The sequence below is a fragment of the Trichomycterus rosablanca genome, chromosome 22 (assembly GCF_030014385.1).
Source record: "Trichomycterus rosablanca isolate fTriRos1 chromosome 22, fTriRos1.hap1, whole genome shotgun sequence".
NCBI lineage: Eukaryota > Metazoa > Chordata > Actinopteri > Siluriformes > Trichomycteridae > Trichomycterus > Trichomycterus rosablanca.
In genome coordinates, this window is record NC_086009.1 from 5686874 (window position 1) to 5712188 (window position 25315).

General features: G+C 38.9%; 1 protein-coding gene across 2 annotated transcripts in view; it reads right to left on the reverse strand.

Annotated features, from left to right (window-relative positions):
- Nucleotides 1–25315, reverse strand: part of LOC134336267 (alpha-1,6-mannosylglycoprotein 6-beta-N-acetylglucosaminyltransferase B) — a 56795-nt gene that overhangs the window by 12486 nt on the left and 18994 nt on the right. For both annotated transcript variants that reach the window (XM_063018989.1, XM_063018990.1), the window contains exons 3-8: nt 19928–20072; nt 18769–18887; nt 15897–15964; nt 15148–15315; nt 13274–13438; nt 8020–8189 (exon numbers count right to left, since the gene is read on the reverse strand). In XM_063018989.1, the coding sequence (XP_062875059.1) occupies nt 8020–8189; nt 13274–13438; nt 15148–15315; nt 15897–15964; nt 18769–18887; nt 19928–20072 (835 nt within the window). The remainder of the gene's footprint in view (nt 1–8019; nt 8190–13273; nt 13439–15147; nt 15316–15896; nt 15965–18768; nt 18888–19927; nt 20073–25315) is intronic.

A 25315-nucleotide genomic window follows, 5' to 3' on the forward strand; every position in this document is an offset into this window, starting at 1 on the left:
GTACCAAGGGAACCAAACTACACACGACTTTAGGACTGTTAAAAGCAGCATCCTGATGCTTCAGTGTTTAATGCTAGAATTAAGAGGCAATTTTTTAGGATTCTACTCTAAAGTCTTCAATGCAATGGTAATTTTTTTTCCATTTCCTTTTGATGTTTTACCACCACTTTATTCTGGTTAGGGTCACAGTGTCTGGTTCCTCTCAAGGTTTTCTTTCTTGTTTCTCCTTGCCACTGTCACCCTTGGCTTGCTCAACAGGAGTTTTTGGTCTGTCGGCCCTGAATTCTGTAAAGTTGCTTTGAGACAATGTCTACACAAATACATTTGACTTGACTTGATTTGATGGTAGGTTCAGCATCTCCAAAATAATTGGGCGCAATGGCCACCTCCACAAAGAAATAGGCAACCATTCTGTATGTAAATTCCTGACCTATGATAAGTATTAAGTATTATTAAATATGCTCTAATTTGATCATGATTTGTCGTTTGGAAAAAAAAAATGTGGATCAAAAACAAAAAGAACAAACCTCTGGCAAAGTTGCACTTTTTTCTATCTTATTAAGCAATAATTTAAGCTTTCCAATTATAAACCAATTTCCTGCTCGCGACTAATTGTCAGTAATAAAACTAATGCAGCCACATCTGAGGGGAACTTGATATTTTTCCAATCTTCTTACCAGCATGTTTGTGGGAGGTGGTGGATAACTGGCGTGCCTGTTAAAATGAGTGTAAAGCTTTAAAGAACTTTTCTTCAGGTTGATATAGCTGTGCAACATCAACACTACCTGCTCTGGTACAGTCCTGGTTATTATCATGAACATTATATACAGCATACATTATATCACTACACCCCACAGGCAGCAGAATTATTCAAATTTTTCTGTCCCACCCCAGACAAAAAAAAAACGATCTTCAATCAGACCCGGCTGAATTAATGATGTGCAGAATGCTGGGCTGAATAAGGAGCCAGAGTCATTTGGACAATGAATGGAGCTCTGATTGTAACAGTGCCATATCACACACGGGGTGTGAATGTTTGATAATGAGCAGCACAGCGTAGCACTCAGCCAGCACTATTTACACACTCCCAAAACTGCTGTGACTGCCTGGCAGCTTTAATGAAATTAGTAAAAAAAGAACAATCCCAGGGTAATTCTGGATTGTTTTTAATTTACACAAAGTATGTGACTGGTTGAAACCAGGACAACAGTAAAACTGGAGCATGAACTGTGTATCAGTGCAAAAATACATCAGGGATTAGCAGTAATGCTGCCAGGATGTGATTAAATAAACACATAGATGTGCAAGTTAACTAAACTCTGATTTACTGAGTTCAAAATGAAATGTGCTGTTATTAGGTGCAGCAGGGTTCAGTGCCTGGACCTCTGGCAGGTTTTAAGCGCAGACAGCGGATCACAGGCATGCTGGGAAAACAATGAGCCAGGTGGGAGGCAGAGGGATCAGATACAGACAGGAACGAGCACACTCAAGACAAAAAAAAACCAGACGTTTAGACAGAAATGCTCAGACAAAGACAAGCACGAAACAACACAACAAGACACTCAGAGGCAGACACACACAGATGCATAATGCACAACATAATATAAAAAGTATCACAGACACTAAGTTCCGCAAAAAAGTTCAAATTCTATGTATTATTTTGTATTATCAGTGCCTAATTTATTCAAATGAATCCCAATTATGTATTTTTAAAACTAAAAGCCTACATATGAAGACAGACAAAACAAATACTGAACAAGAAAGACTATGATATGATCTTTTATCTCACTCACTTTCTTAACCGCTTATCCAATTAGGGTCGCTTAGGGGTGCCGGAACCTATCCCAGCTTTTCAATGGGCGCAAGGCACACAGTAACAGCCTGGACAGGGCGCCAGTCCATCGCAGGGCAGACACACACACACACACATAGCCATTCACCTATAGGGCATGACTGCATGTTTTTAGACTGTGGGAGGAAACCAGAGCTCCTGGAGGAAACCCACACAGACACTTAGAGAACATGCAAACTCCACACAGAAAGGACCCGCCTGGGGATCAGACCAAGAACCTTCTTGCTGTGGGGCGACAGTACTACCCACCGAGCCACCGTGCTGCCCATGATCTATTATATATATATATATAGAAGGAAAGACTAAACAACCCTGCTATTGATGTAACCAATGTATTAACATGGCATTAAACCAATAAACAACCAAACTATTACGTATTTAATAAAATGTAATAAAAATACACGTATATGGATAATTTGCATACTTTTATCAAGCTGCATTAAGTTAAATATAGAATTTTAATTACTTAACCAGGATAAATAGCTCATGCCGTCAAACCTGCGACTAGACGAAGCTGAAACTCAGTTTGCAACAAGTGGTAGTTTTCACTTAAAATTAATATTAATGATATTATTGCATTACTTGCTTTAACTGTATGGAATACAGGGCCTCCAAATCAGCTTGTGACTCACCAATCAGCCTGCAAGACCATAAACCATTTGACAGATTGTCTGCTCTTTAAGAAAAGGTTTCCAAACCATGACTCCAGAAAAAAATAGAAAACTGATTCAATAAAAGCATGATAAAATAAAATCGCCATCGATTTGACAATGTGGAAACAAATCAATTTCCTCAAACGGAACAGGTGCTGTTGCCCTGTTCTGTACACTGCCTCACAATTTATTTCAGTTGAGTTTTAAGTCAATAATTGTCCCCAGGTATTTATAAGATTGCACACATTCAACTGCCTTGACCTTTAATGGATATGACTTCCTGTGTGTGGTCAGTCTTTATAAAATCAATGAGCATGTCTTTGGTTTTGTATGTATGTATGTATGTATGTATGTATGTATGTATGTATGTATGTATGTATGTATGTATCTGTCTGGATGGATGAGTGGATGGATGCCATTGATGACTGGACCATGTCCAGGATCATTATCCTGAAGCAGACTACCAATGACTCTTCATACTTTATGACAGTCCTATTTAGTGTTGATCATGTGTGGGGGAGCCAACTGTGGAGCAAACTTTGTCAGATAGACTTCCATTAAAACTCACTTTTGTGTCCTGTTGGTTAAAAAGTTACAAATTCAGCACATCAGATTATTTCTCAGGTCAAACAGTTTTAGCAGCCTATTGGGTAAAATATGAGGTTAAATTGCATTCGAAGGTAAGAAGTAGGAGATAAATAAGCATCCAAAAAGCGGCAAGAGATAAAATATCCATTGTGTATACTTGGCACTAGGAGCATATAAAATAAATGTCACTTAAAAACAATAAGAAAGTAGCACTAATAGACAAGCCACTCAGATTCTTGCCCAATCTCTTATCATTTCAAGGCTGGACTACTGCAACTCCCTCCCAGCAGGTCTTCCTCTGTCAACCATCAGACCTCCGCAACTGATTGAAAACCAGACGTGCAGCTGCATTTTGATTCAACCCAAGTGCTGCCTCATCACCCCCTCGCTGCGTTTTCTTTTCTGGCTTCCTGTAGCTTCCCACATTCAATTTAAAACAACGTTGCTTGCCTACAATGCTAAAAAAAGATCAGCCCTGACCTACCTTAGAGTAAAATCTAGTTCTGCACCACGTTCACTTCGAGCCACAAGTCTGGCTCATCCTGATTCACACATTAGAACTTGAAGACTGACATCAAGGCTTTTCTGCTTTTCTGGTATACTAGCATTAAGGTGGCAGAATAAACTTGTCATGTCTGTTTGAAGAGCCGAATCTCTTGTTGTCTTCAAAAAATAATTAAAGGTTTTCTAATGCTGATTTAAAATATAGGTATACCATTAGAAACTGCTTAAATATTAAATTGTGATTTTAACTTTCTGTTTTTAACAGTGGTGCATAACATCTTCCATCACTCTCTCACTCAACCACCCACTTCTCCTGTTCTGCCAAAACATCTTCTCTTCCATAAGTCACTTACACCACTCTTTAACGCCTTACTACATGAATAACGCCCACATCAGCAGCTTCTCGAGGGTAGGCGACGTGTAAGAACCTGACACATCATGTAACACATGACAGTATTTTGCTGAATGCTTAAGTCTCCACTAAAACAGACAAGGCGTTAAAAGACACGCACTCACTCACATGCCACCCACGTCTAGCAGGGGAGCATTTAATTACTAAAAGCCATTCAGATTTGAAACACAGTATCAGCGTTTTCATGCTGTGCAGAAAGGGTGTTCTGTTTCAATGGCAGAAGCTTTCAACAGTGATCTTCCCTCAACGGCTTTTCTATCTCTCCTGCTCTCTGGAGTACGTACAGAGAGACACTGATTAAAGAACATGGTCGGGTAGAGAGAAGCAGACTGGTTTTATGTCTTGGACGGATGTGAGCATTAGATCAATCAGAGCGAAGCACTGAAGCACAAACACACTGGTTGTACTGGTGCTGATAAAGAAAGGATCTGATTATATAAAAAAAGTGGGTATTGGGTGTATTGTAAGAACTGGAGAGAGTGTGAAGTATTAGTCTTATATCATTTTTACTGGGTTTACTTGATGTTGTGGGGTAAAGATAAGGTAACCAAGCACCAACTCCTTTGTCCCTGGGTGTTGCTTTTATCCAAAGTGGCTTTGAGTTACCTTAAAGATATGTCTTTACTCTAGTAGAGGTAAGCTACACTAAATTGACATAAACTATCTGGACACTCCTTCTAAAAGACTAAGTTCAGATGTTGTAGCCACACCCATGCTACCAGATGTAAATACCAGGTATAAAAACATCACATCAGTGCCCATGGGAATGGCCATTGTTTTGATGTTGAATGTCGACCAAGGGCATGGTCAGGTACTCATAAGGCTGCAAAGGAATATCACACTGATAAATGCAGCAAAAACAATGACGATGATGATTACACTAAAGAAGTACTTAAGATTATGATGGAAGGAAGATCATTGAAACAGGTGGACTCATCATATTTGGGAAGTAGAGTATCAAATACTGCACTGCACTGGTGAAGTAAAGTCAAGTGTAAAAATGGGCATTGGGATGATGGTCAGATTGACAAGGATATGAAGAAACAAGTCAGTTAGCCACATCACCAAGCTATGATTGATAAAATCCTTAGTCTGGCCAGTAGCCATATATAGATGTGAAGCCTGGACAATAAAGACATGAAGACCACTGAGCAGTTTTACAAGATTACAAGAACAGAAAAGGAGCTACTGAACCACATTAGGTCTCACAGCTTATGTTGCTTTGACAATATGATGAAAAGGAAGTGTTGTGTTGTAGATTGACAATTGGTCAGCCAACCATCACAAAGCAATCATGATGTAGTGACGTAAAGAGTGATAATGTTTTCAAATTATTCAGTCACAGAATAAAAAATACTTGCAAAAATCAATAACATTCTATGACTGCTATAACTTGCTATACGAAGTAAAAATACTGGAGTTATACTAAGGAAAATTTTTATATATGTTATAAATGATGAGGTAGAAATCTGTAGTTTTGAAGGATTTGCTGTCAGTTTGAGTAAAAGAAAGTGGCTCTCAGTTTTCACCTTATCTGTCACGGATTTTCTCTTTTTAGTCTTTTTTTTCACAACAAGAAATGAACGGAAAAGGTCAGCGAGCCTGTGGGCAGAATCTGTCAAATCAATCCATCTCTCATTTTTTCCTCATATTCTCTCCATTTTTTTTTTGTTTTTTTGCCAACCTATTTGCAAATCTATTTGTGATTGATTTGGAAAGTCTCTACACTAGCTTATTAATATTTCTTATACCAACGAGGCACTGGTGCCCGTTACTGATACCTAATCTTGAATCAGACCCCTGTTGTTACCTTGCAGAGGGGCCAGTTCCTGGATGAAAAACAAACAAGGCTTAGAGGGAGTCTGGAAGGATTTAGGAAGATTATTTTTAATTCTTGCATCAATACCACCTCAAAAGATACAGGGATAAAATAGAAAAACACGTTCATCCTTCCAACACAAAACATGAGTTTTTACTTTTGTGGTAGTGTGGAGGATCATATAAAGACAGATTCTGATATTAATATACAGTGTACAGAAAGTTAGGTGGTCTGTGGCTGTGTCTCAAATGTCATTGCATTAATGTTTGTGTGTGACAAATGGAAGAGGACACATTTGGGACAAAAAAGAATTCTATTAGCAAATTTATCAGCAACAATCCTCTGTGTGCCTAGGTGCCACGCCCCTCTCTCCGGGAGCACTCTCTGTCTTTTGTGATTGGTCCCCTGCTGATTAGCCGCTAGTCTGAGGTGATGGGCTCAGGGCTTTTAAGTCAGGCGGAGACTGTTTTGATTTGGTTTGGTCATGATTTTGGTATTCTGCTTTACTTTGCTAAGCTAAGCTAAGCTTTTGGTTTTGATGCTCAATTTGTCAGTTTGTCCGGTTTAGCTCTAGTTCTAGTTCATGTCTTTGTCCATGCTCCGGTTAAGAAGTCTTGTTTAGTGTTTAGTCTTGTTCACGTCTTGTTTTAGTCTTGTTCATGTTCTGATTTAGCATTGTTAGCTTAGGGTTTAGGTTTGGTTAGATTCATTGTTCATGTATGTTTAGATTAGCATTAGCATGTAGCTTAGCATTTAGCATAGGTCATGTGTTTGTGCCTTGTCTTATGTGAACCCCTGCCTTGTGTCTTTTGCTATTATTAAACCTTGTTTAACCATCTCTGCGTGTGTGTCCACCTCCGCTTGTCAAGTCTAGCCCATCGTTACACATTACTGTAAGTAAAGTACTTCTTGCTAAAAGAATAGGTGGTTTGTAATTATAATTTCATATTTTAAAGCAAATTTACAGCTGAAAAACAGAAATGATACATAAAAATAGGCGTCTACTGCACATTGAAAAAAGACTCCTCTGTAAATGTCGGACCTGATTTGTTCCCCTGAAATATTTAAATCACTTTTGAACCCAGTGTTATCCATGTGAAGAATAATTCATATACATATGACGATGTGTATTAAAAAAAACACAAAAAAAACAATCCACTTCCAGCTGTCAAACATTTAATTACCAAGTTCCATGTGCCATGTGTTCTCACACTGTGCTTTTTACAGCAGCTCAGGCTTCAAGTCATCTGTAGATAGTGTAGAGGACACACCCAGGGGCAATTTAAATGGGCAAATCTAACTTCTGTATGTTTTGTGAGATGTGAAAAATAGGTAGCCTAGTAAAACCAACACTGACACATGGAGATCATTGGAGCCACCCAACATACCACAACATGGAGCAAGGATTAAGCCCAGATTTTTTCAATATTTACTAAGGTGGCTTATATTACTACTACAGCCTAAACAGTTAAAGAAAAGTAAAGCTTTAACTGAGATAAATGAGAGAGAGGACTGAGACAGGCCATGTCCCTGTGTGCTTAAAGCTTGTACTTGAAGCCAGTTCTCTGCTTTACAATCTTTTCTTAAATCAATACTGTGCTTGTTTCAAAGAAAAATGACCCAGGCAGAGAACAGTACAGAACCTGCTATGAACAGAACCAGTGATCGGGTTTATGGTTTATGTTGTGAAGTTTTGACTGACAAATTATCATTATATAAAAGACAGAATTATTAATTTGTTGCATGAATTTGGCACACTTTTTTTAACAGTGGTTTAACACAGAACATAAAGGCTGCACTGTAAAGGCACAAAAACAAACAGTCTACCAAAATAAAAAAGACTACAATGATTACAGAGTACAGTGGAGCAGAGGCGAAACGCTGCCTTAGCCTGCAAGCTGGAAGGCTGTGTGTTAAATCAGATCTATTATACAGTGTGCTCAAAATCATCCCTGTCTCATTTTATCCTCTTAAACAACATTCCCAGTTTCTGGTACAATACCAGTACATTTACATGCCCATTCTTATTTCTTTTGGCTGTATATCGATTTACTGGCAAATCTGAGAATTGTAAGAGTCTTAGTGACTGATCAGTTGCTAAGCAGTGCAACATAAGCGCTCAGCACAGGCCCACGTCAAGCCATCCTACACATTCACTGATTGCCAAATACTCATAAAAAAACAAACTCACCCTTGCAGCTCTTTGACTGACACTGAGATCTTGAGGTCGTGTCCCAGCACATGAAGAGCAGTGAGGATGTCGGCCCACTGCACCATCTCGCCCAGCGGCCCTCCCTTTAGCACCCTAGGACTGAACACGTCTCCAGATTCTTCTGTCAGAAAACCGATGTGGACCAGCACCTAAGAGAAATAAGGAAACCATTTGGTGAAAAATAGCGGCGTGGAACGTTTTTGGGTTGGCTGTAGTTATTTTTGCCTACTTCGATGAAGAACGTTTGGCTCCATTCTTCTGTACAAAGCGGAAATTTACAGTATTTTAAAAATATCACCACCAATAAACAATAAGGTCTGTGATGCTGATTGATAATCCATGAACATAAGCTTCAGTTGCAGCCACTACAGCTTTACAGCTTTGTCAACAAACAAGAAGAATAACTCTTAGATTGACTGTTTAAAGGAATGGCCTGTCCTAGGCAGTGTCAACTTAGTTTTAATTTGTTTTATCCATATTTATACATTAAAAACGTTACTTCTTATTACGGGCAGTGGGGACAGTGGAAGCCTAGTGCGTAAAGCACTGTTGGGCCGTTGAGCAAGGCCCTAAACCCTGTCAGCTCCAGGGGCGCCAAACAATGGCTGACCATGCGCTCTGACCCCAGCTTCCAAACAAGCTGGGATATGCAGAAAAATAATTTCATTGTACTGTACACATCTATCTGTATATATGACAAATGAAGGCATTCTTTTATATCAGTAGTTTCCACTTTACCATGCAGCAGGACAATGACCCCAAATGAAAGCAAATACGTTTCCAGGCCTGAAAGCTGCAATCATCATGACTTGACCCAAATGAAAGAGGATTAAATTCCCCTTAATAACAACACACTAAAGGCAAACAATATGCCCTGATTGGCAGAGCATAATCAAGAAAATAATAAATGTTTGGTTGTATACTGTACAGTTAAAGGTCACAATTTAATGTTGTCCTTTACCAATATTGTCAGTGTGGACTATCACCCACATTCCAGCAGCTTTTAAATTACGGTTAAATATCAGTCCATTCTACATCACCATAAGATATAAATCCATGTTACTGTGTGGATACTGAAGTACAGCACTTTAGAAAAGAAATAATTACTGAAAACGAATGGTTCAAATATCGAGTTTATCATAAAACTCAGCACTGGCATGACATACTGTACATGTACCTATTAATATACTACAATTGACTAACAAAGAAATAAGACAGCTATACATGAAAAAAATAATGAAGGGGGAGGTGCAGTATAGAAAAAACACTTTGAATTTATGAAATAAAATTAAAAAAACAATGTTATCTTTCCTCATAATCATTTATGAGAAGACCTACAATGCTGCTGTGCCTGTAGAGGAAAACTCTGTTCCCTTGAGAAAATGCAGTAAAAAGCTGACTGGGGGCGTTTCTTTCTTTTCTTTCTGGGTGAAGACTCTGTGCCATCATTATTATGTTTGTTTTCCCATGGTATTTTTTTCAAAAAAATGTTTTTTAGGAAAAATAATGGATTTTATATTTTATATTTAAAGGTCTGGAGTTCTGCTATTAACATAGTCAAATATGACCTTTTTAAATCCAAACAGTCTGGTAACACTTTAGTTTAAGGAACACAAATGAGGGGTGTATTAAGATCTTGTTCTTTACTAGATAAAGCGTGAGTTAGACATTTAAAAATTATTTATACAATATGCATTCTGCTTAATTCAGTGTGACCTTTATTACTACCAATTTATTTTTTTAATATATATATTTTTATGCGTTTTTCTTCCATTTTCTTCCAATTTAGTGTGGTCATTTTGTCTTCCGCTGCTGGGGATCCCCGAATTCTTGCAGTTGAGGTGGGTATATTGCTGCTCTTGCCTCCTCTGTGCCGTGCACAGCCCTTAACGGAACCCTCTTTCACACATGCACCCTGCACAGGCGCCTCTATCCGCCAATCAGGGTCCCCACACAGCGCCTGAAGACCTCACCCACATATTCCAATCATCCCTCTCTGCAGGCACTGCCAATTATATAGATAGATAGAATATCGCCACCTGGGCACTATTTCTACTTAATTGAAGGTCCGTTATGTACAAATCACAAATAATTCTGTTATTAGTTGTAATAATGCACAATAAACACTATGTTAAGACCCTGTTATGAAAAGGATTGAGCATGATTTATTACCTAAATGTACATGTTTCTAGTGTGTAATTGGGAGCACTTTGATTCATGTGGGTTTATTGTCTGGCTTACTGCTGTAGAAAGTGTTATGTATGAGTTAAGTACTCATTTTTGCAGATTGTATTTTAGATGCATCTTTTATAATTGGTTTTTAAGCTTCGTTGCAACTGTATCTGCAACACGGTGCACACAGAGCACCAGCACCGAAGATAATCAACATGAAGTAATGTCTGCTAGACAAGGTTCATGGCTGTGCTTTCTTTGTTTGGTTTGCCAGATATAGACACAGCAGAATCTGAGCTGACATTAACAAAGTGAGATGAATGTGCTAGAGAAGTATTGCTTTTCAGAAGAAAAAAGAAAGGGTATGTGCAGTACAGAAGAACAATTACACTGTATGACCAGATTAAATCTATTTTGGGGTAATATTCTGGGGAATACGTTCTTATTGTATTGGGATTTTTTTTTGTCTAAGGTTCATCTCTTTCTAATAACCCGTTTATCACTGTGCTCAGTTATTACCCTCTGTTTAGAGAGGGGAAACAGGGAGGGGTTGAGATTCCATAATTCACAACAACCATTACTGTCAAAATTTGTGTTAAAGCAGCCTGTAATGTAGCATGACCCGGCAGTAATGTAGCGTGATAGAAAAGAAGCAATTTAGCACTTTTTACCATGTCATTTCTCTTATAACCAGCTAAACAAACAACATGGAAGACAAATCGACTTTAAGGAGAATAAAACAAATCACAGCAAAAGCTGAGAAAGACTTGTGTGATTACTGTATTTTTGGGAAAATGTCATTTCAAAAACCTCATTATCATATGAATTCATACATTTTATAACAAATGAGAAATTCAAACAACAGGTTTCATGAATAGAGTGTTTTGATTACACCACTGTTACTATTTTAACTATCAAACAAATTTCCATTCATCCTACACAATCAACTTAATATACAATACAGTTTACAGAACAATCATCGAGCTCTGACGTAAAATGAGAGACCGTTATTTTAGGCAGGTGTCCACTGTGGCCAATTAGCTTGTTGGAGACAAATGGCAAAAACCCTGAAGTTGTCCTACCCTGCTGGACCTTCTAGGAAGGTTTTTCACAACGTTTTACAGCGCATCTGTTTAGTAAAAAGAAAAAGTAGTTCTGAGGTCAGGTGCTAATTTTGTACATCAGTGGTCCCCAACCATTGACAATCACACTCTGAAAGATGTTTTATTTCTCTTTTAATAACATTCTTCTTTTCTTCTTGCGCATTTGACACATAACTATTTCAGTCACGTGAAAAAATTAAGCCCACAAGCTAGCTAAAATGAGCAAAAAAAAAGCTCCGGGTTCCCACTGATTTTCCATCATTGGTGAGTAGTATTGTTATGCACTTTGTGTTTTTATTATGCTTGTCGTATAATTTTATTTTAAATCCTCTCGCCCCTGCTGGTCTGTGAAATTATATCTTATATGAAACTAGTCTGTGGTGCAAAAAAAAGGTTCTGGACTGCTGTACTAGATGACCTGGTTAACAGTCAATGTTGATTACTGCCCAACAACATGTTGGTGGTTCATGGCTTGTCCCTCCCTCCTGCTGCATTTAACGTACTATGAGCAACAACTATAAGTACAACATTTAATATTTCATTCTCCATGACATGCACAGTAGTTACAAAGTAGGCATTACCCAGCACATTTTGGATGGGAAGGGGGTAATCCTAATGTTTTGCCTCATCAGTGTATATAGAGATTACAGATGCAGAAGTGTAAATGAGACCAGGCAGCACCATCAACATTCTAAGTCACAGGAACCCACAGTAATAAATCCATGTTTACTCCTCGAGTGTGAATTACATTTCAGACAAACAAGAAAAAGAAAATGTTGTGAAGAAATCTTTTCCTTTAAGCACATAAGCACATCTTTTTTCAGCATAAGCCTGTGGATGCATTCAGAATGAATCTCTGGTCTACAGCAAACAGAAGGAAATTTAATCTCTGTAACTGAATGAGATTTAAGCTTGGGGTGAGTTACACAAATTCATAAAGACATCACACATTTTCTGTAGACAAGATAGTCTGCAGTTTACACTGGAAATCCAACAGTCAAACATTATACAACCTTCCTTCGTTCATTTATTTATTCATTGATTCATTGTCTGTTTTTTGTATCCTATAGGGGCCTGGTGGGTTTAATTCACTGGGCAAAAGGCAGGAAACACCCTGGACAGGTTGCCAGTCCATCACAGGCAAACACACACACACACACACACACACACACACACTGTCCAGTTAACCATGAGGAGAACACCAAACAGTAAGGATTCGGACCACTCCACCTGGGAATCAAATCCAGGACCTTCTTGCTGTGAGGTGACAGTGCCACAACCAAGCCACAACCTATTCAACTATTTGGACTGAAAATTATATGGCCAAAAGTACATGAACAATCCTCTTATTAATGAGTTTATAATTTAATGTATCAATTATATAAACAAAATTAAAGTGTGGAAACCGTTTGGGAAAAGCTCTTTTATGCACCAGCTTGTCCGTAAAGACAAGACTTGATGTGTTTGGTGTGGAGGATATTAACCCTTACTTACATTGATTGTAAGACATCTCATCTGAAATTAGTGCCTGACTTTACAAATGCTCTTTTGATTGAATGGTCACAAATTTACATGCTTGGACACACTCCAAACTTCATGGAAAGACTTGCTGAAGGAATGGAAGATGTTATAGCCAACTAGGGGAACTCTGTAATAATGCCATGCCATGGCTTTGGAATGTGATGGCCAACACATTCATGGTCAGGTGATACTTTTGGTCATATAGTGTATGGAAATAATAATTGAATTGACTTCCCTTGCCACCCTGATAAATGTCACTTTCTTCAAGTTATTGTAACTTATATTTAATCTACAGCTCTTCCAGGAATTCATTTTATTAAAGCCATTAAAATCTGACTACAACTCTTCAGCTTCACTGTCACTTATCTTACTAATCTCGGAAATGTAAATATATTAAACTGGATTGAACAGGGTAAACCAGTGTGTGGCTAGCTCACCTTTTTCTGCTGCCTCTGTTGTCCGTGCAGATGCTTGTCCAGCCTGCGTGCAGCTACAGCCCATTGCACGGCTAACCTGCGTATCCGCCTTCTCATAAAGTTTAAAGACTCCTTTCCCGAACCCACCTGCTCCAGCAGAGGACCCAAATCAGACTGAATAACTGCCTAGAGAAAAAAAAGAGAATATTTGTTTAGTTTTTTTATGAATTGCATTAATTTACAAGATCTTTCCTTTTGGATTGTACATCTCTCTGGATCTATTTATTCTTTAATTCATCCATTCATCTATTCACATTTTATCTACAGCTGAGTGACAAAGAAAAACCTTGAAAAACTTTGAATAGCCTTAAATAAAAGGCACTCGACTACGGAGATGTGTTAGAAAGTGATATGGTCAGATTTATTGGTTTTCAGTGTATATAAATACTTAAACATCACCCCAATGCAGCATTTTCTCCACTGACTTTCCTTCAGTAAAACTTTCCTTGAAAAGCAAAAATTGACTTTCTATACCGCACTTTTCTGACCTGCACATTTCTAAAAGAACTGCCTGTATATGTTGCTGTATGTTATATATAAACTCTAACATATTTGCCTGATTAAAACACTACTTTAAAAACCCTAATCAGCGCTCTGAATTTAGTCTTCCATATTCATGTAGAAATGCAAATAACATCCTAGAGGCAATGCGTGCATGTACATTTCCCACTAGAATAAATGAATACCATTTATTTAGAACCAGAAGCTAAAATGCAGCAGTGCTATACAGTGACAAATGTTCCAGTAGTACCACCTTTATTTTCTGACAGTATGTCTTTAAATTTTGTCTTCACATGCTACTACACCACCTACTCACAACTGGTGACTGGTCGTTACACAAGATTCATCAGTTCAAGTCTTTCTTAATGTCAAACACAATCATGGACAATTTTAGTGTCTCCAATTCACCTCACTTGCACGTCTTCGAACTGTGGGAGGAAACTGGAGCTCCCAGAGGAAACCCACACAGAAACTTAGAGAACATGCAAACTCCACACAGAAGGGACAGTGCTACCCACCGAGCCACCGTGCCGCCCAGGATATGGCGAATGGAAGTTGGACCAACAGAAGAGCTATTGTGGATCAAATTGCATATCATATTAAAACTAGTGACGAGGTGACTGTGTCACAACACAAAGTGCATCAAACCCTTTTGGGTTAATGGCTATGTAGTTGCACACATAGCCTATAATAACCTATAATAAGCACAGAGGCATCGGAACTGGACCTCGGCGCAATGGTTGACTGGTCTGACAAATTCTATATTCTCCAAGATTATGTGGTCAGCCAGACAAGTGTGCTTTGTTTATCTGCAGAATAAATAGCACAGGGACACACTGTAGGTCACTGTGAGGTCATCCACCTTACAATGTACAGAAGTTAAAGGACCTGCTGGTAATGTTCTGGTACCAGATACCCAAGGACCACACTATAGCTGTTTTTATAGCCTATTAATGGGCGGCACGGTAGCAAGAAGGTCCTGGGTTTAATTTCCAGGTGGAACAGTATGGGTCCTTTCTGTGTGGAGTTTGCATGTTCTCCCCGTGTCTGTGTGGGATTCCCCCGGGAGCTCCGGTTTCCTCCCACAGTCCAAAGACGTGCAAGTGAGGTGAATTGGAGATACAAAATTGTCCATGACTGTGTTTGACATTATAAACTTGAACTGATGAATCTTGTGTAACCAGTATTTACTTGTTCTGTCATGGAAGTAACCAAAGTGTGTAAAACATGACATTAAAATCCTAATAAAATAAATAACAAAAAGTTTTCGCTTATTAGTGTATCTGCGTATATCAAGTCGCAGCCCTGCTTACTGGTTACTGTTCTTCTCTTACCTGTGTTTTTGGTGTTGTGTTCAAGGTGGGTTGAATGCTTTGATTTCTCAAGGTCACTGGGGGGCAAAACCACTCCACTTCACTCAGGTAGATGAGGAAGGAACAGTCAGAACCGTCCACTCCGTTATAGGCATAGCAGGGATCCGATGTCCATCTGGCTCGCATCCACTAGCAGAGCAAAATTAGAGGAGGGTTTAAAACTGAACAATTTCTGTTGCTGGTAAAAAATTTATCAAGTGTTTGAGAAATCAGTTAAAACCATTAAATTGTGTAAATTATTTGTCCATTTATTGTTGTCCAGAGTAGCCTATATGGACAAAAGTATTGGGACACACCTTCTCATTTTTATATTCACATGTGTCAGCCACAACATTTACAAACTGGTATAATAAAATAAAGGAAATGACTGTATATGCTACCAGCTTTGCAGCAACAGTTTAGGGAAGGCCCTTTTCTGTTCCCCTGTGCACAAAGCAAGGTCTACAAAGACATGAAGAAAAGCTTGGTTTAAAGAAGCTCCAGTGGCCCGAACACCTCAGCCCCACTGAACAGCTTTGGAATAATACAAATACTCTTAGCTGAATGGGCACAAATCCCCACAGACATACGTCAAAGTCTTGTGAAAAGTATCTGTCGTTAATGCTGATGGTTTTGAAACAAGCCCATGGTCAGTGTCCAAAACAATAAACAATGATAAAAGAAATACTACGAAACAGTAAAAAAGTGTAAAGTCAAACATGTCAACTCACATCTATTTTACTGGCACAGTCCGGATACCCAGGATCCTTTGGGATTTCACAGTGGCCTGTCATTCCGTCTCTCCCTGCAGACATATACAGATACTGTCACAGTGTGACACTGAGTCCCCGTATTAAATTATGGATACAGTTAGTGAAAGAGATTAGAACTGGCAGCCTTAATGAGATGAGAAAACGGAATGACGAATCTTATCATTAGCAGTCATTCAATTTTTTTCTTATAAATTGCTAAAAAATAAAGTTTTTGCTCCTCAGGTGGCATCTTCTGCACTAAAGTGTCGAGAAATATAGTTGAAACGTGTCACTGGTGGCTGCTGCTTCCCCACTGTGCTATAAAGTAACGAGGGTAGGCAGAAAAGTTGGCAGCATCCCCGTTCTTTAATTAATAAAAATCCTTTACACTGTGTAGCTCTGGGTTCTGCTTAGTTTAATTATAGAAGTGAAGCTTTTCTTTATTCAACAGGCTGTCAAGCTTCAGTGAACATGATCACTAACAAAGGGATTACAAGCTATTCTGTTTGTATTAAAAAAAAATGGGATGTAGGCAGTACTGTAACACTATAAGCTCATATAGGGTGTATAGTAGGGTGACCATATTTTGGTTTTCAAAAAGAGGACACTTGGCAGGATGGCAGCATGGGTCAGACTGACACCTGGTCGGACTACAAAAGCCAAATTTTAGGTCCAAAAAAGAGGACATGTCAAGGAAAAAGAGGACGTATGGTCACCCTAATATAGAGTGCTCACAGCGACCCTGGTCCAATAGATCAACCTTCAGTCATCGTGTTCCTCCAGTCCCTGTCCTCGTGTGGCTTTTCTCCAGGTACTGTGATTTTCCCACAGCTTCCGAAAACACCCAGTATGTAGGTAAACAATTTAAAGTCAGCGCTCCACAGCATGTATTGAGAAGTGGGAGGAAAAGATTATGCTAACTTTATACAGACAAGCACCTAGTTGATTTTCACACTGTTGGGGGTTATAACCTATGGACAGACCAAATATCATGTGAAAAGCAAATATAGTAAATAATATCAGAATATCATACTAACAGGCAAACATGGCAGTAGTAGTGTGATGGTGTGGGGGTGCTTTGCTGCTTCAGGGCAGAGACAACTTGAACTTCTCTCTAATTCTTATTCACTTCTTATAATCTTATAATCGTATTATTTAAATAATTTTATATATGCTCATTAGTGATGGGTCGGTCGCGAACGATTCGGCTCTAAGGGCCGGCTCTCTAAAGTGAATGACGGGATCCGGCTCCTAATTGGGAGCCGATTTGTTTTTTTCCGGTTTTTTTTCTGTCAAAGACGCACGTGATTAGTCAAGATAGGGGGGGAGGGGTCACACACACACACACACACACACACACACACACACAGACAGTGTGCACACGAACAGGAGGGAGAGAGAACTCGTCGCTTTACACAAATCAAATCAAATCACTTTATTGTCACGTCACATTAACACAGGTGTGAAAGGTGAGTGAAATGCTTAGGTGCTCAGTCCCTCCATAGCAGAAAAGAGAAACAGGATCAACCCATCAAAGATGAGCTCCTTGTTTTTTCTGAATGCTAATCTTCACTAAATACTTACAAATACTGTTACCTGGATGCTGATTTTTTTTTTGTTTTGCACATTTTCATTTATATTTTGTTGAGTGATGCTTTGTTGATGTTGTGTTGTTTCACCCTAGATGCTTGTTTATTTTGTTTTGTTTAATAGGATTTTAACGTCACGTTTTACACTTTGGTTACATTCATGACAGGAACATTCACCTCACTTGCATGTCTTTGGACTGTGGGAGGAAACCGGAGCACCCGGAGGAAACCCACGCAGACACGGGAAAGACATGCAAACTCCACACAGAAAGGACCCGGGCTCTTCACCTGGGGATCGAACCCAGGACCTTCTTGCCGTGAGGCGACAGTGCTACCCACTTAGCCACCGTGCCGCCCCACTCTAGATGCAAATGTACAAATAATATACACAATCAGATCTTTTTGTCTAATTAAGATGGGTCTTTGTTTTTGTATTTTATAATTTATTGTTGTAGCACTCTGTTCCATGTTGCGTATATAAATAAAGCAATTTAAATAATAAATATTTGATACAATGTTTTTTTACATTAGTAATTCATTTTACATGTAATTTGGTAATAAATTAATTTAAGCAACAAAAAAATCTAAGGAGCCACTTGGAAGCCGAAAGAGCCGGCTCTTTTTAGTGAGCCGAGCCAAAAGAACCGGCTCTCTAAAAGGAGTCGAAATTCCCATCACTAATGCTCATGTGCTCTACAATGTATTTAGTTAAGACATCAACACAATATGCTTTTGTTAAATCTGCCACAACAGGCAATTAGGTTTTTTATTTTGCATTTTTCCCCAACTTTCCTCCCAATCTACTCGTATCCAATCACCCTATTGCATTATGCTTTCTAATGTTGACCTCCACTTTGACTGAGGCGAGCCATGACTAACACACACACACCCTCTGACACGTGTGCAGTAGCCGACTGCTTCTTTTCACCTGCATGAGACGAGTTCATATGTGGATCAGCTTTGTGTACGGCGAGACACACCCTGATCCTCATTATCCCTCGACTCTGTGCAAACACCATCAATCAGTCAGCAGAGGTCATAATTGCATCAGTTATGAGGAATCCCCTCCGGGACCCACCTTGAACAACAGCCAATCGTTGTTCGTGTAGGCGCCCAGCCTGCCGGAGGACGATATGTTTTTGTTAAATCTTTAACAACAGGCAATTATGTTTTAACACAATAACAGTTCAGAACTGGAGTTAAGTGTTAACTGGTGTTAAGTTAAGATTGGTGAGCTTTTAGCACCCCGTAGGTCAAATTACTTTTGGCACCCCTGTGGGCATTCTTACGTTTCTGCAGGATCTGCTCCATGCGTACAGCCATGTCAGAAACATTTTGTGCAATGGCCTGAATCCGCTCCACAAGTCCCACCGGCTGAAACCTTCAAAAAAACACACATACGCAATGTTAATCACTGGTGGATGTTAATGGACAGCAAACACTTAATGTTTTTTTTTTTTACTGCTAGACCTTTGACCAAAGAACTTTTATTTTATTTATTTATATTGTTATTTGCATAAATCCTTAATCACCGCCTGGACAACTGCCCTAATTACCGTCAAAAGGTTACGGTCAAAAACACTTGTATAGAACCTCCTCTATTCCTTGTAAACTCTTGGTCAAATTCACTTAGATCACATCTATCCATTTATTCGTCTATCTATCTATCTATATATCCATCTATCTATCCATCCATCCATCCATCCATTCATCCGTCCATCTATCCATCCGTTCATCTATCCATCCATCCATCCATTCATCCGTTCATCCATCCATCCATCCATTTATCCGTTCATCCGTTCATCCATCCGTCCATCTATCATCTATCCATTCATCCATCCATCCATTCATCCGTTCATCCATCTGTCCATCCGTCCGTCCGTCCGTCCATCCATCCATCCATCCATCCGTCCATCCATCCGTTCATCCATCTGTCCATCCATCCATCCGTCCATCCATCCATCTATCCATCCGTCCATCCATCCGTCCATCCATCTAGTTCTGAATTGTGTAGTTCCTAAGTCAGCTGCTTGGAGAAGCCAGTGGTTGTTGAGTGTTAGCACTCTGCCTAAACTTCCTAATGAGTCAATTAATGCCTTACAATTTCATTTTGGTTCTGAGACCTTAAAATAGAGATCTAAACGTTTACAAAAAAGTTCTATAAAAAGTAAGCAGGGTTGCAGGAGGGCATCTGGTGTAAAACTGTGCCAACTGTGTATATAATTTGACCAGAGGTGGTCAAACTTCGGCTTACCACTGCAGACCAATGCAGGAAGTCATGACACCCCTCAACCTACTGTGTGAGGGGGTCTCTGTTTCCATGGAGACTGCAGGATAGATGCAAATTCTAGGCAGGTCAAAAAAAAAAAAAAAGAAAACACACACACACACAGACACACACAAACAGAGAATTTACTGTACCTATCAAGAGCAGAGCTAAGCTCATCCAGTCTGTGGTTGCTGCTGGTGTTGGTGAGTTTCGCCAGGGTATCAATTTTCTTTAAAATCATTTCCAGCATGTCACTGATCTTCTTCAGGACCCCACGAGACTCCTGCCCACCCAGTACTGTCTCACAGGCACACACAGAAAATGACAGATTAAGGGTAGAAGATTATAAGGGTAGGAGATTATAAGAAAAAAAAGACTTATTATTATTATTAATATTATTATTATTACAGTGCAATAAAAAATAAAGCTCCTTAAAAACAATTAAAATAAAACATGCTCAGGTAGTGCAGTATTGCAGTAGTCCACCACTACGGTGCTATTGGCCAGCCAGTTATCTACACAGACATGAATGACCATATTTGATTAGGAACGAAGCCCTGCCACAGATTGGCACCCTGTCCACTTTATTTCCAATGTTGAAATTTCTTGCATGTATTTAAGCTGCATTTATTGCCTATTGATTGATAATACAACATTTATCATTACCATAATCATAAGAGTCAACTGGCTTGTTCAATTTCACATTGAACAGGATATGGCTTTATGAAATTATCACGAATCCAGCCTCTCTGTACTCTCAGAGCTTCTACCCATGTGTATGTGCCATGCCCCTGTCTCTGGATGCACATGGTTGAGGTGGTTTTGTTTATACTGTCAAGCCGATGCCACTCATGTTTATTGGACTATAGCTAATGATCCACAGCTGAACCATACTGGAGGTTGAGTGCTCAAGGGATAAAAGGAAGGTGCTGTTGATCATTCAGTGGAGTCTCTTTTGTTGGATTCTTCTGTCATGATGATAAAATAACAAATAATTAATTCCAATGTTTTTATATAATTATAATATTTTATATATGTAATTAAATACCATTAAATGTGTAGAAGGAAATATTCCAAGCAGTTATGAAGCAAATCCTAAATGAGCCCTACTGAGAACTGCATTTTAACTCAAGCCTACTCAACCCTAAAAGATTCAAGCACAAACCTTTGATGGCTCCTTTACCTCCCTCTCTCCCAAATGTTTTTTCTTTTATTGGAGGATTACTGGAGGGAAGTATAGTAGAACCAAAACAAAACACGGCGTAATTGAGGATGAAGACAAATGAGGCAGCACTCAAGGCTTTTTCATATATGCTCAGCCTCCAATTTGCTGTGGGCAAGGAACCGCAGGCTGAAGCAGAAGAATGACTTTCACCTAGCCAATTAAAAGCACCCACTCGCAGAACTCGCGGTTCCTCAGTTTCCTCAAGCTGCACTCAGAAAAATATGGTGAGTTCAAGAAAGTCATTCAGTTCTTGCAGAAGGTAGCTGGGTAAAAAAAAAGACTGAATATAACCTGCAAAGATGTTCGTGTCTCTGTGTTTTTTTTTTTTTACTGAATTCAGTCTGAGCCCAGAGAGTAAATGATAACCACTTAAATGATATAAAATTCTACACCATTAAATTTATAGATGAACAGATAAAATAAATGATGTGGTATTTTAGAGTAGAAGAATATTTTATAAATACAGCCATGTCCCAATTATTCAACCCTACATAAAATTGCCATTTTAAAACCTACTGTTCAATGAGAGCTCTTAAAACAGCCCTATTTACTGTATATTTCCAGTTTCGACATTTAGCATACGCCATTATCCGAAGTGACTTGCAGTAGTGTGACAGTATACAGTCTGAGCAATTGAGGGTTAAGGGCCTAGCGTAAGGGTCCAACAGCAGCAACCTAGCAGTGGTGAGGTTTTTGATTACTAGTCCAGTACCTTATCCACTAGGCTACAGCTGCCCTCGAACAGGACTGGGAACAGAAAGGGATCAGAAAGGAACAGAAAGGTGACCAACACAATCATGTTAAAACACCAAAGGGCCTTTCCCAAACTGTTGCCACAAGGCTAAATTGGCTATATATAATTAACATGATACACCTTTATCCTCTATATCCCACTTATCAGAGAGCAGGTTAAACATCACTAAACATTATAAAACTGCATTCTATAAAGTGCAGACAGTGAAGTAGAACTCCATCCTCATTATTCCTGAACATTTTCTTTCAAATGAATTCTCTAACAAACCATTTAGGACCATTTAGGACCATGTTAGAGCACCCTACAATATCAGAGCTCAGAGAGATCACCCACCACTTTACTAAATAGTATGTACCCTGATGTACTGCTGAGTCTGCAGATACCGGCTTCATCCATGCACGAAGACCTCAGCAAATAGCCTCTCATAGGCCTAGGACACGACGTCCCCTGGTGCCCAAATGTGATCATCAGCACTACTAGAACCTGATTAGTCTATTGATTTAATGTCTATTGACTCTCTGATTTTAACACTTCCATTACTGTAAAAGAAGCCACTGTAGGACCACCACTGATATTATTCAAGGTCAGACTCTTCACTGAATGGTCATTTGCGTGTAGTAACTGGATAAAATTAAACTTAATTTTTTATCTTTGTTTAACACTGAATCTAGTAACACAGCGGTCCCCAACCTTTTTTGCACCACGGACCGGTTTCATATAAGATATAATTTCACAGACCGGTGGGGGCAGGGGATTTAAAATAGAACAACTATGGAATGGAAAATCAGTATGAACCCTGAGCTTTTTTTCGCTGCAACGAGACGCTGCTCCCACCTAGTGATGATTGGAGACAATAACACCCGAAGAGTTTTAGAAATGTAATTGCTCTTGTAGCAATCTCTAATTATTTTTTTCTTTCTGTTCGGCCCACGGAACCGGTACCAGTCCGAGGCCCAGTGGTTGGGACCACTAAAACATGTATTTTAACCACATTATTGTACATTTCTTATGGAAAATAAATATTAAAAACATAAATGGGATATGGAGTCACCAAACAATGCAAAGAAAAAAGGATTCCTGAAAGATTTTACTCATTATATCTCATTGTAAAGTGTAATGTTACAGAGTGGGGACATGAAATTATTTTATTGATGTTTTAAATTATTTATCCTAAATTTGCAATTAGATTAATGTGCAGGACACTTTGCTCAATTAAAAAATGCATTTTAAAGTTAATTCTCATATACATTTATACACACAATGTCCTTGGGAAGGAAATAACACTGATTCAGCGGAATGGCCCAGTACCTTTGTTCCCTCCTTTATACCTTTGATTCATTACTACTTGTAAGCAGCACAGACAATCAAAAAGATGAGAAAAAAGGAAGGAAATAAATCAAGTAGCAATTCAAGTTTTTCATATCCAGTTTCCAATCCTGGCTCCAATTTGCTCCGGATGAGAAACTACAAAGTGAAGTGGAGAGAAGATTCATGTTCTTACTAACCAATTAAAGAGCACCTACACCGACCTCTTCACCGATACTTCACATATGTAACATTACTGCACTCAAAAATTATTTGATGATGTACATCTGCTAATGTGTGCCTACCATACAGATTTACTCCATCTGTTGCTCTGTACACTCTGGGTCTGTCCGAAAACTTAGTGAGATCTCCATATAGACACATTTTATGCCATCCTACGTGTGCTCGTGAGAGGAAGGCTGTACGAATTCTTAGATGCCTTAAAATGCTGCCTACTAAGGTGCATTAATTCCAAACAATAATCTGACTGAATAATCTGATGCTTCCTTAGCGATGAAGGCAATCCCAGCATTCAGTGTGGCACAACCTTTCTCATAAATAATACGAATATGGTGGGTGAATGCAGAGAAACGAACTCTTTCTCTTCAAATGTAAATGAATTCTCATTGATTTAATAGCTGTCTAAGTAGTGCGTCTAAATAACCTGCCTTATAAGTTCGCTGTCTAATTAGAATCCTCTCTACTAGGTAGGCAGCAAGGCAGATCACTAGGTTTTCAAACTGACTCTCTGTCACCACCCTGTACCTCATTTATCAATCCAAAGACCCTTACATACTGACTTGATGATGTTTGAGTGGTGGACCATTTTCAGGATTGCAATAGCAGTAACATGGTAACGACATAGTAGTGTGTTGTGTTGTTGTATAAGGTGCAGCATAATTACTGATTAAACGTACTGGCGTCTTTATTAAGGACATATTTTTGTGCATAGTGTGTGTTCATTTTATCTAATCTTTTATCAGCTGACATTTAGGAGGCGAAGCACATTTAGCCCTGAAGAACTTCTGCTAGTGATTACTATATTATTTTCAGTTCAACAAAATTAGAGCAAACAACTCAGGTTGAGTTTAAACTCAGTATAAAAAGCACCTTTTGTAATTTGTAATTATTCATTCTCTGTTCTCATTCTCTGACACTGACGGAATGATTTTGCCCTGGAGTTAGTCAGCTGACTTCACCTTATGTGATTCTAAACATTCCCATTAAGTGTGAGTGAACACACCCGTGGACAAGAACTATTTATTCACAGCAGTCCATGCCAAAAATTAATAGAAAGAGAAGCTGCATGGGCGTAAATCCACAAAACAAATGATTATTCAGGAGAACAAATACTGGATGTCGTAATTAAAGGACCATTTGTAGCCATCGGAAGCCAAGCAACAAATTAAAGGAAAATAACTCAGTGTAAAAATACACATAGGTATTGAGGCTGTGGGAGTTTCTTCACAAGTTTAATAAGGTTTTTTAAAAGTATGATATGCTTAGTCACGAATAGCAGTTGACTACAAATAATAAATTAAATAAAATAAAAAACACTTTTCTCTTTGCCAAGGTTGAGAAGAAAACCCAAATTTGTAACTATTGATGTGAAGCCATTTGTCTGGAAAGACAGATGCCAGCCTCACTGCTGGAATATGAACATCACTGTTCACGGTCAAGCCAGCTTCCCATCACCAGGCTGCCATGCAAGAAAATAGCCAGTGATCCTGCTTTTTCCTTGTCCATATAATCAGCAACGAACGTCCACCTTTTTAATAGCAGAACCATTTTTGGTTCTTGTATCATATCTGACCATCTGCTTAGAACAATGGGGCAGTTTTAAGTATCCTGACCATTGTTCCATTTACTCTGCCAGTGTGGAAACCCAACATTGGCAGGTAATAAGACGCAGCTGCAGACCGGACGTGTGTGGGATTAATAATTTGGTGAATATTTTTGATGCAGTCACCATGTGCTTTACTGATTACAGCAAAGCTTGCTTTGATGGTGTTGACCACGCAAAATTATGGAATGTTCTAAGGAAGATGGGAATGCGAGAGCATCTCATTGTCCATTTTCTGTCATCAGTGTAGAGATTCCTCATTAGAACAAACAGACCGTTTCAACATTGGCAAAATACTTAGACAAGGCTGCATACTGTCATCATTCCTGTTCAACCTGTATGCTGAACATAAAGTGAGAGAAGCGGGATTGGAGGAAGATGATCATTGATTCAAGTTTGGTGGAAAAAAACAT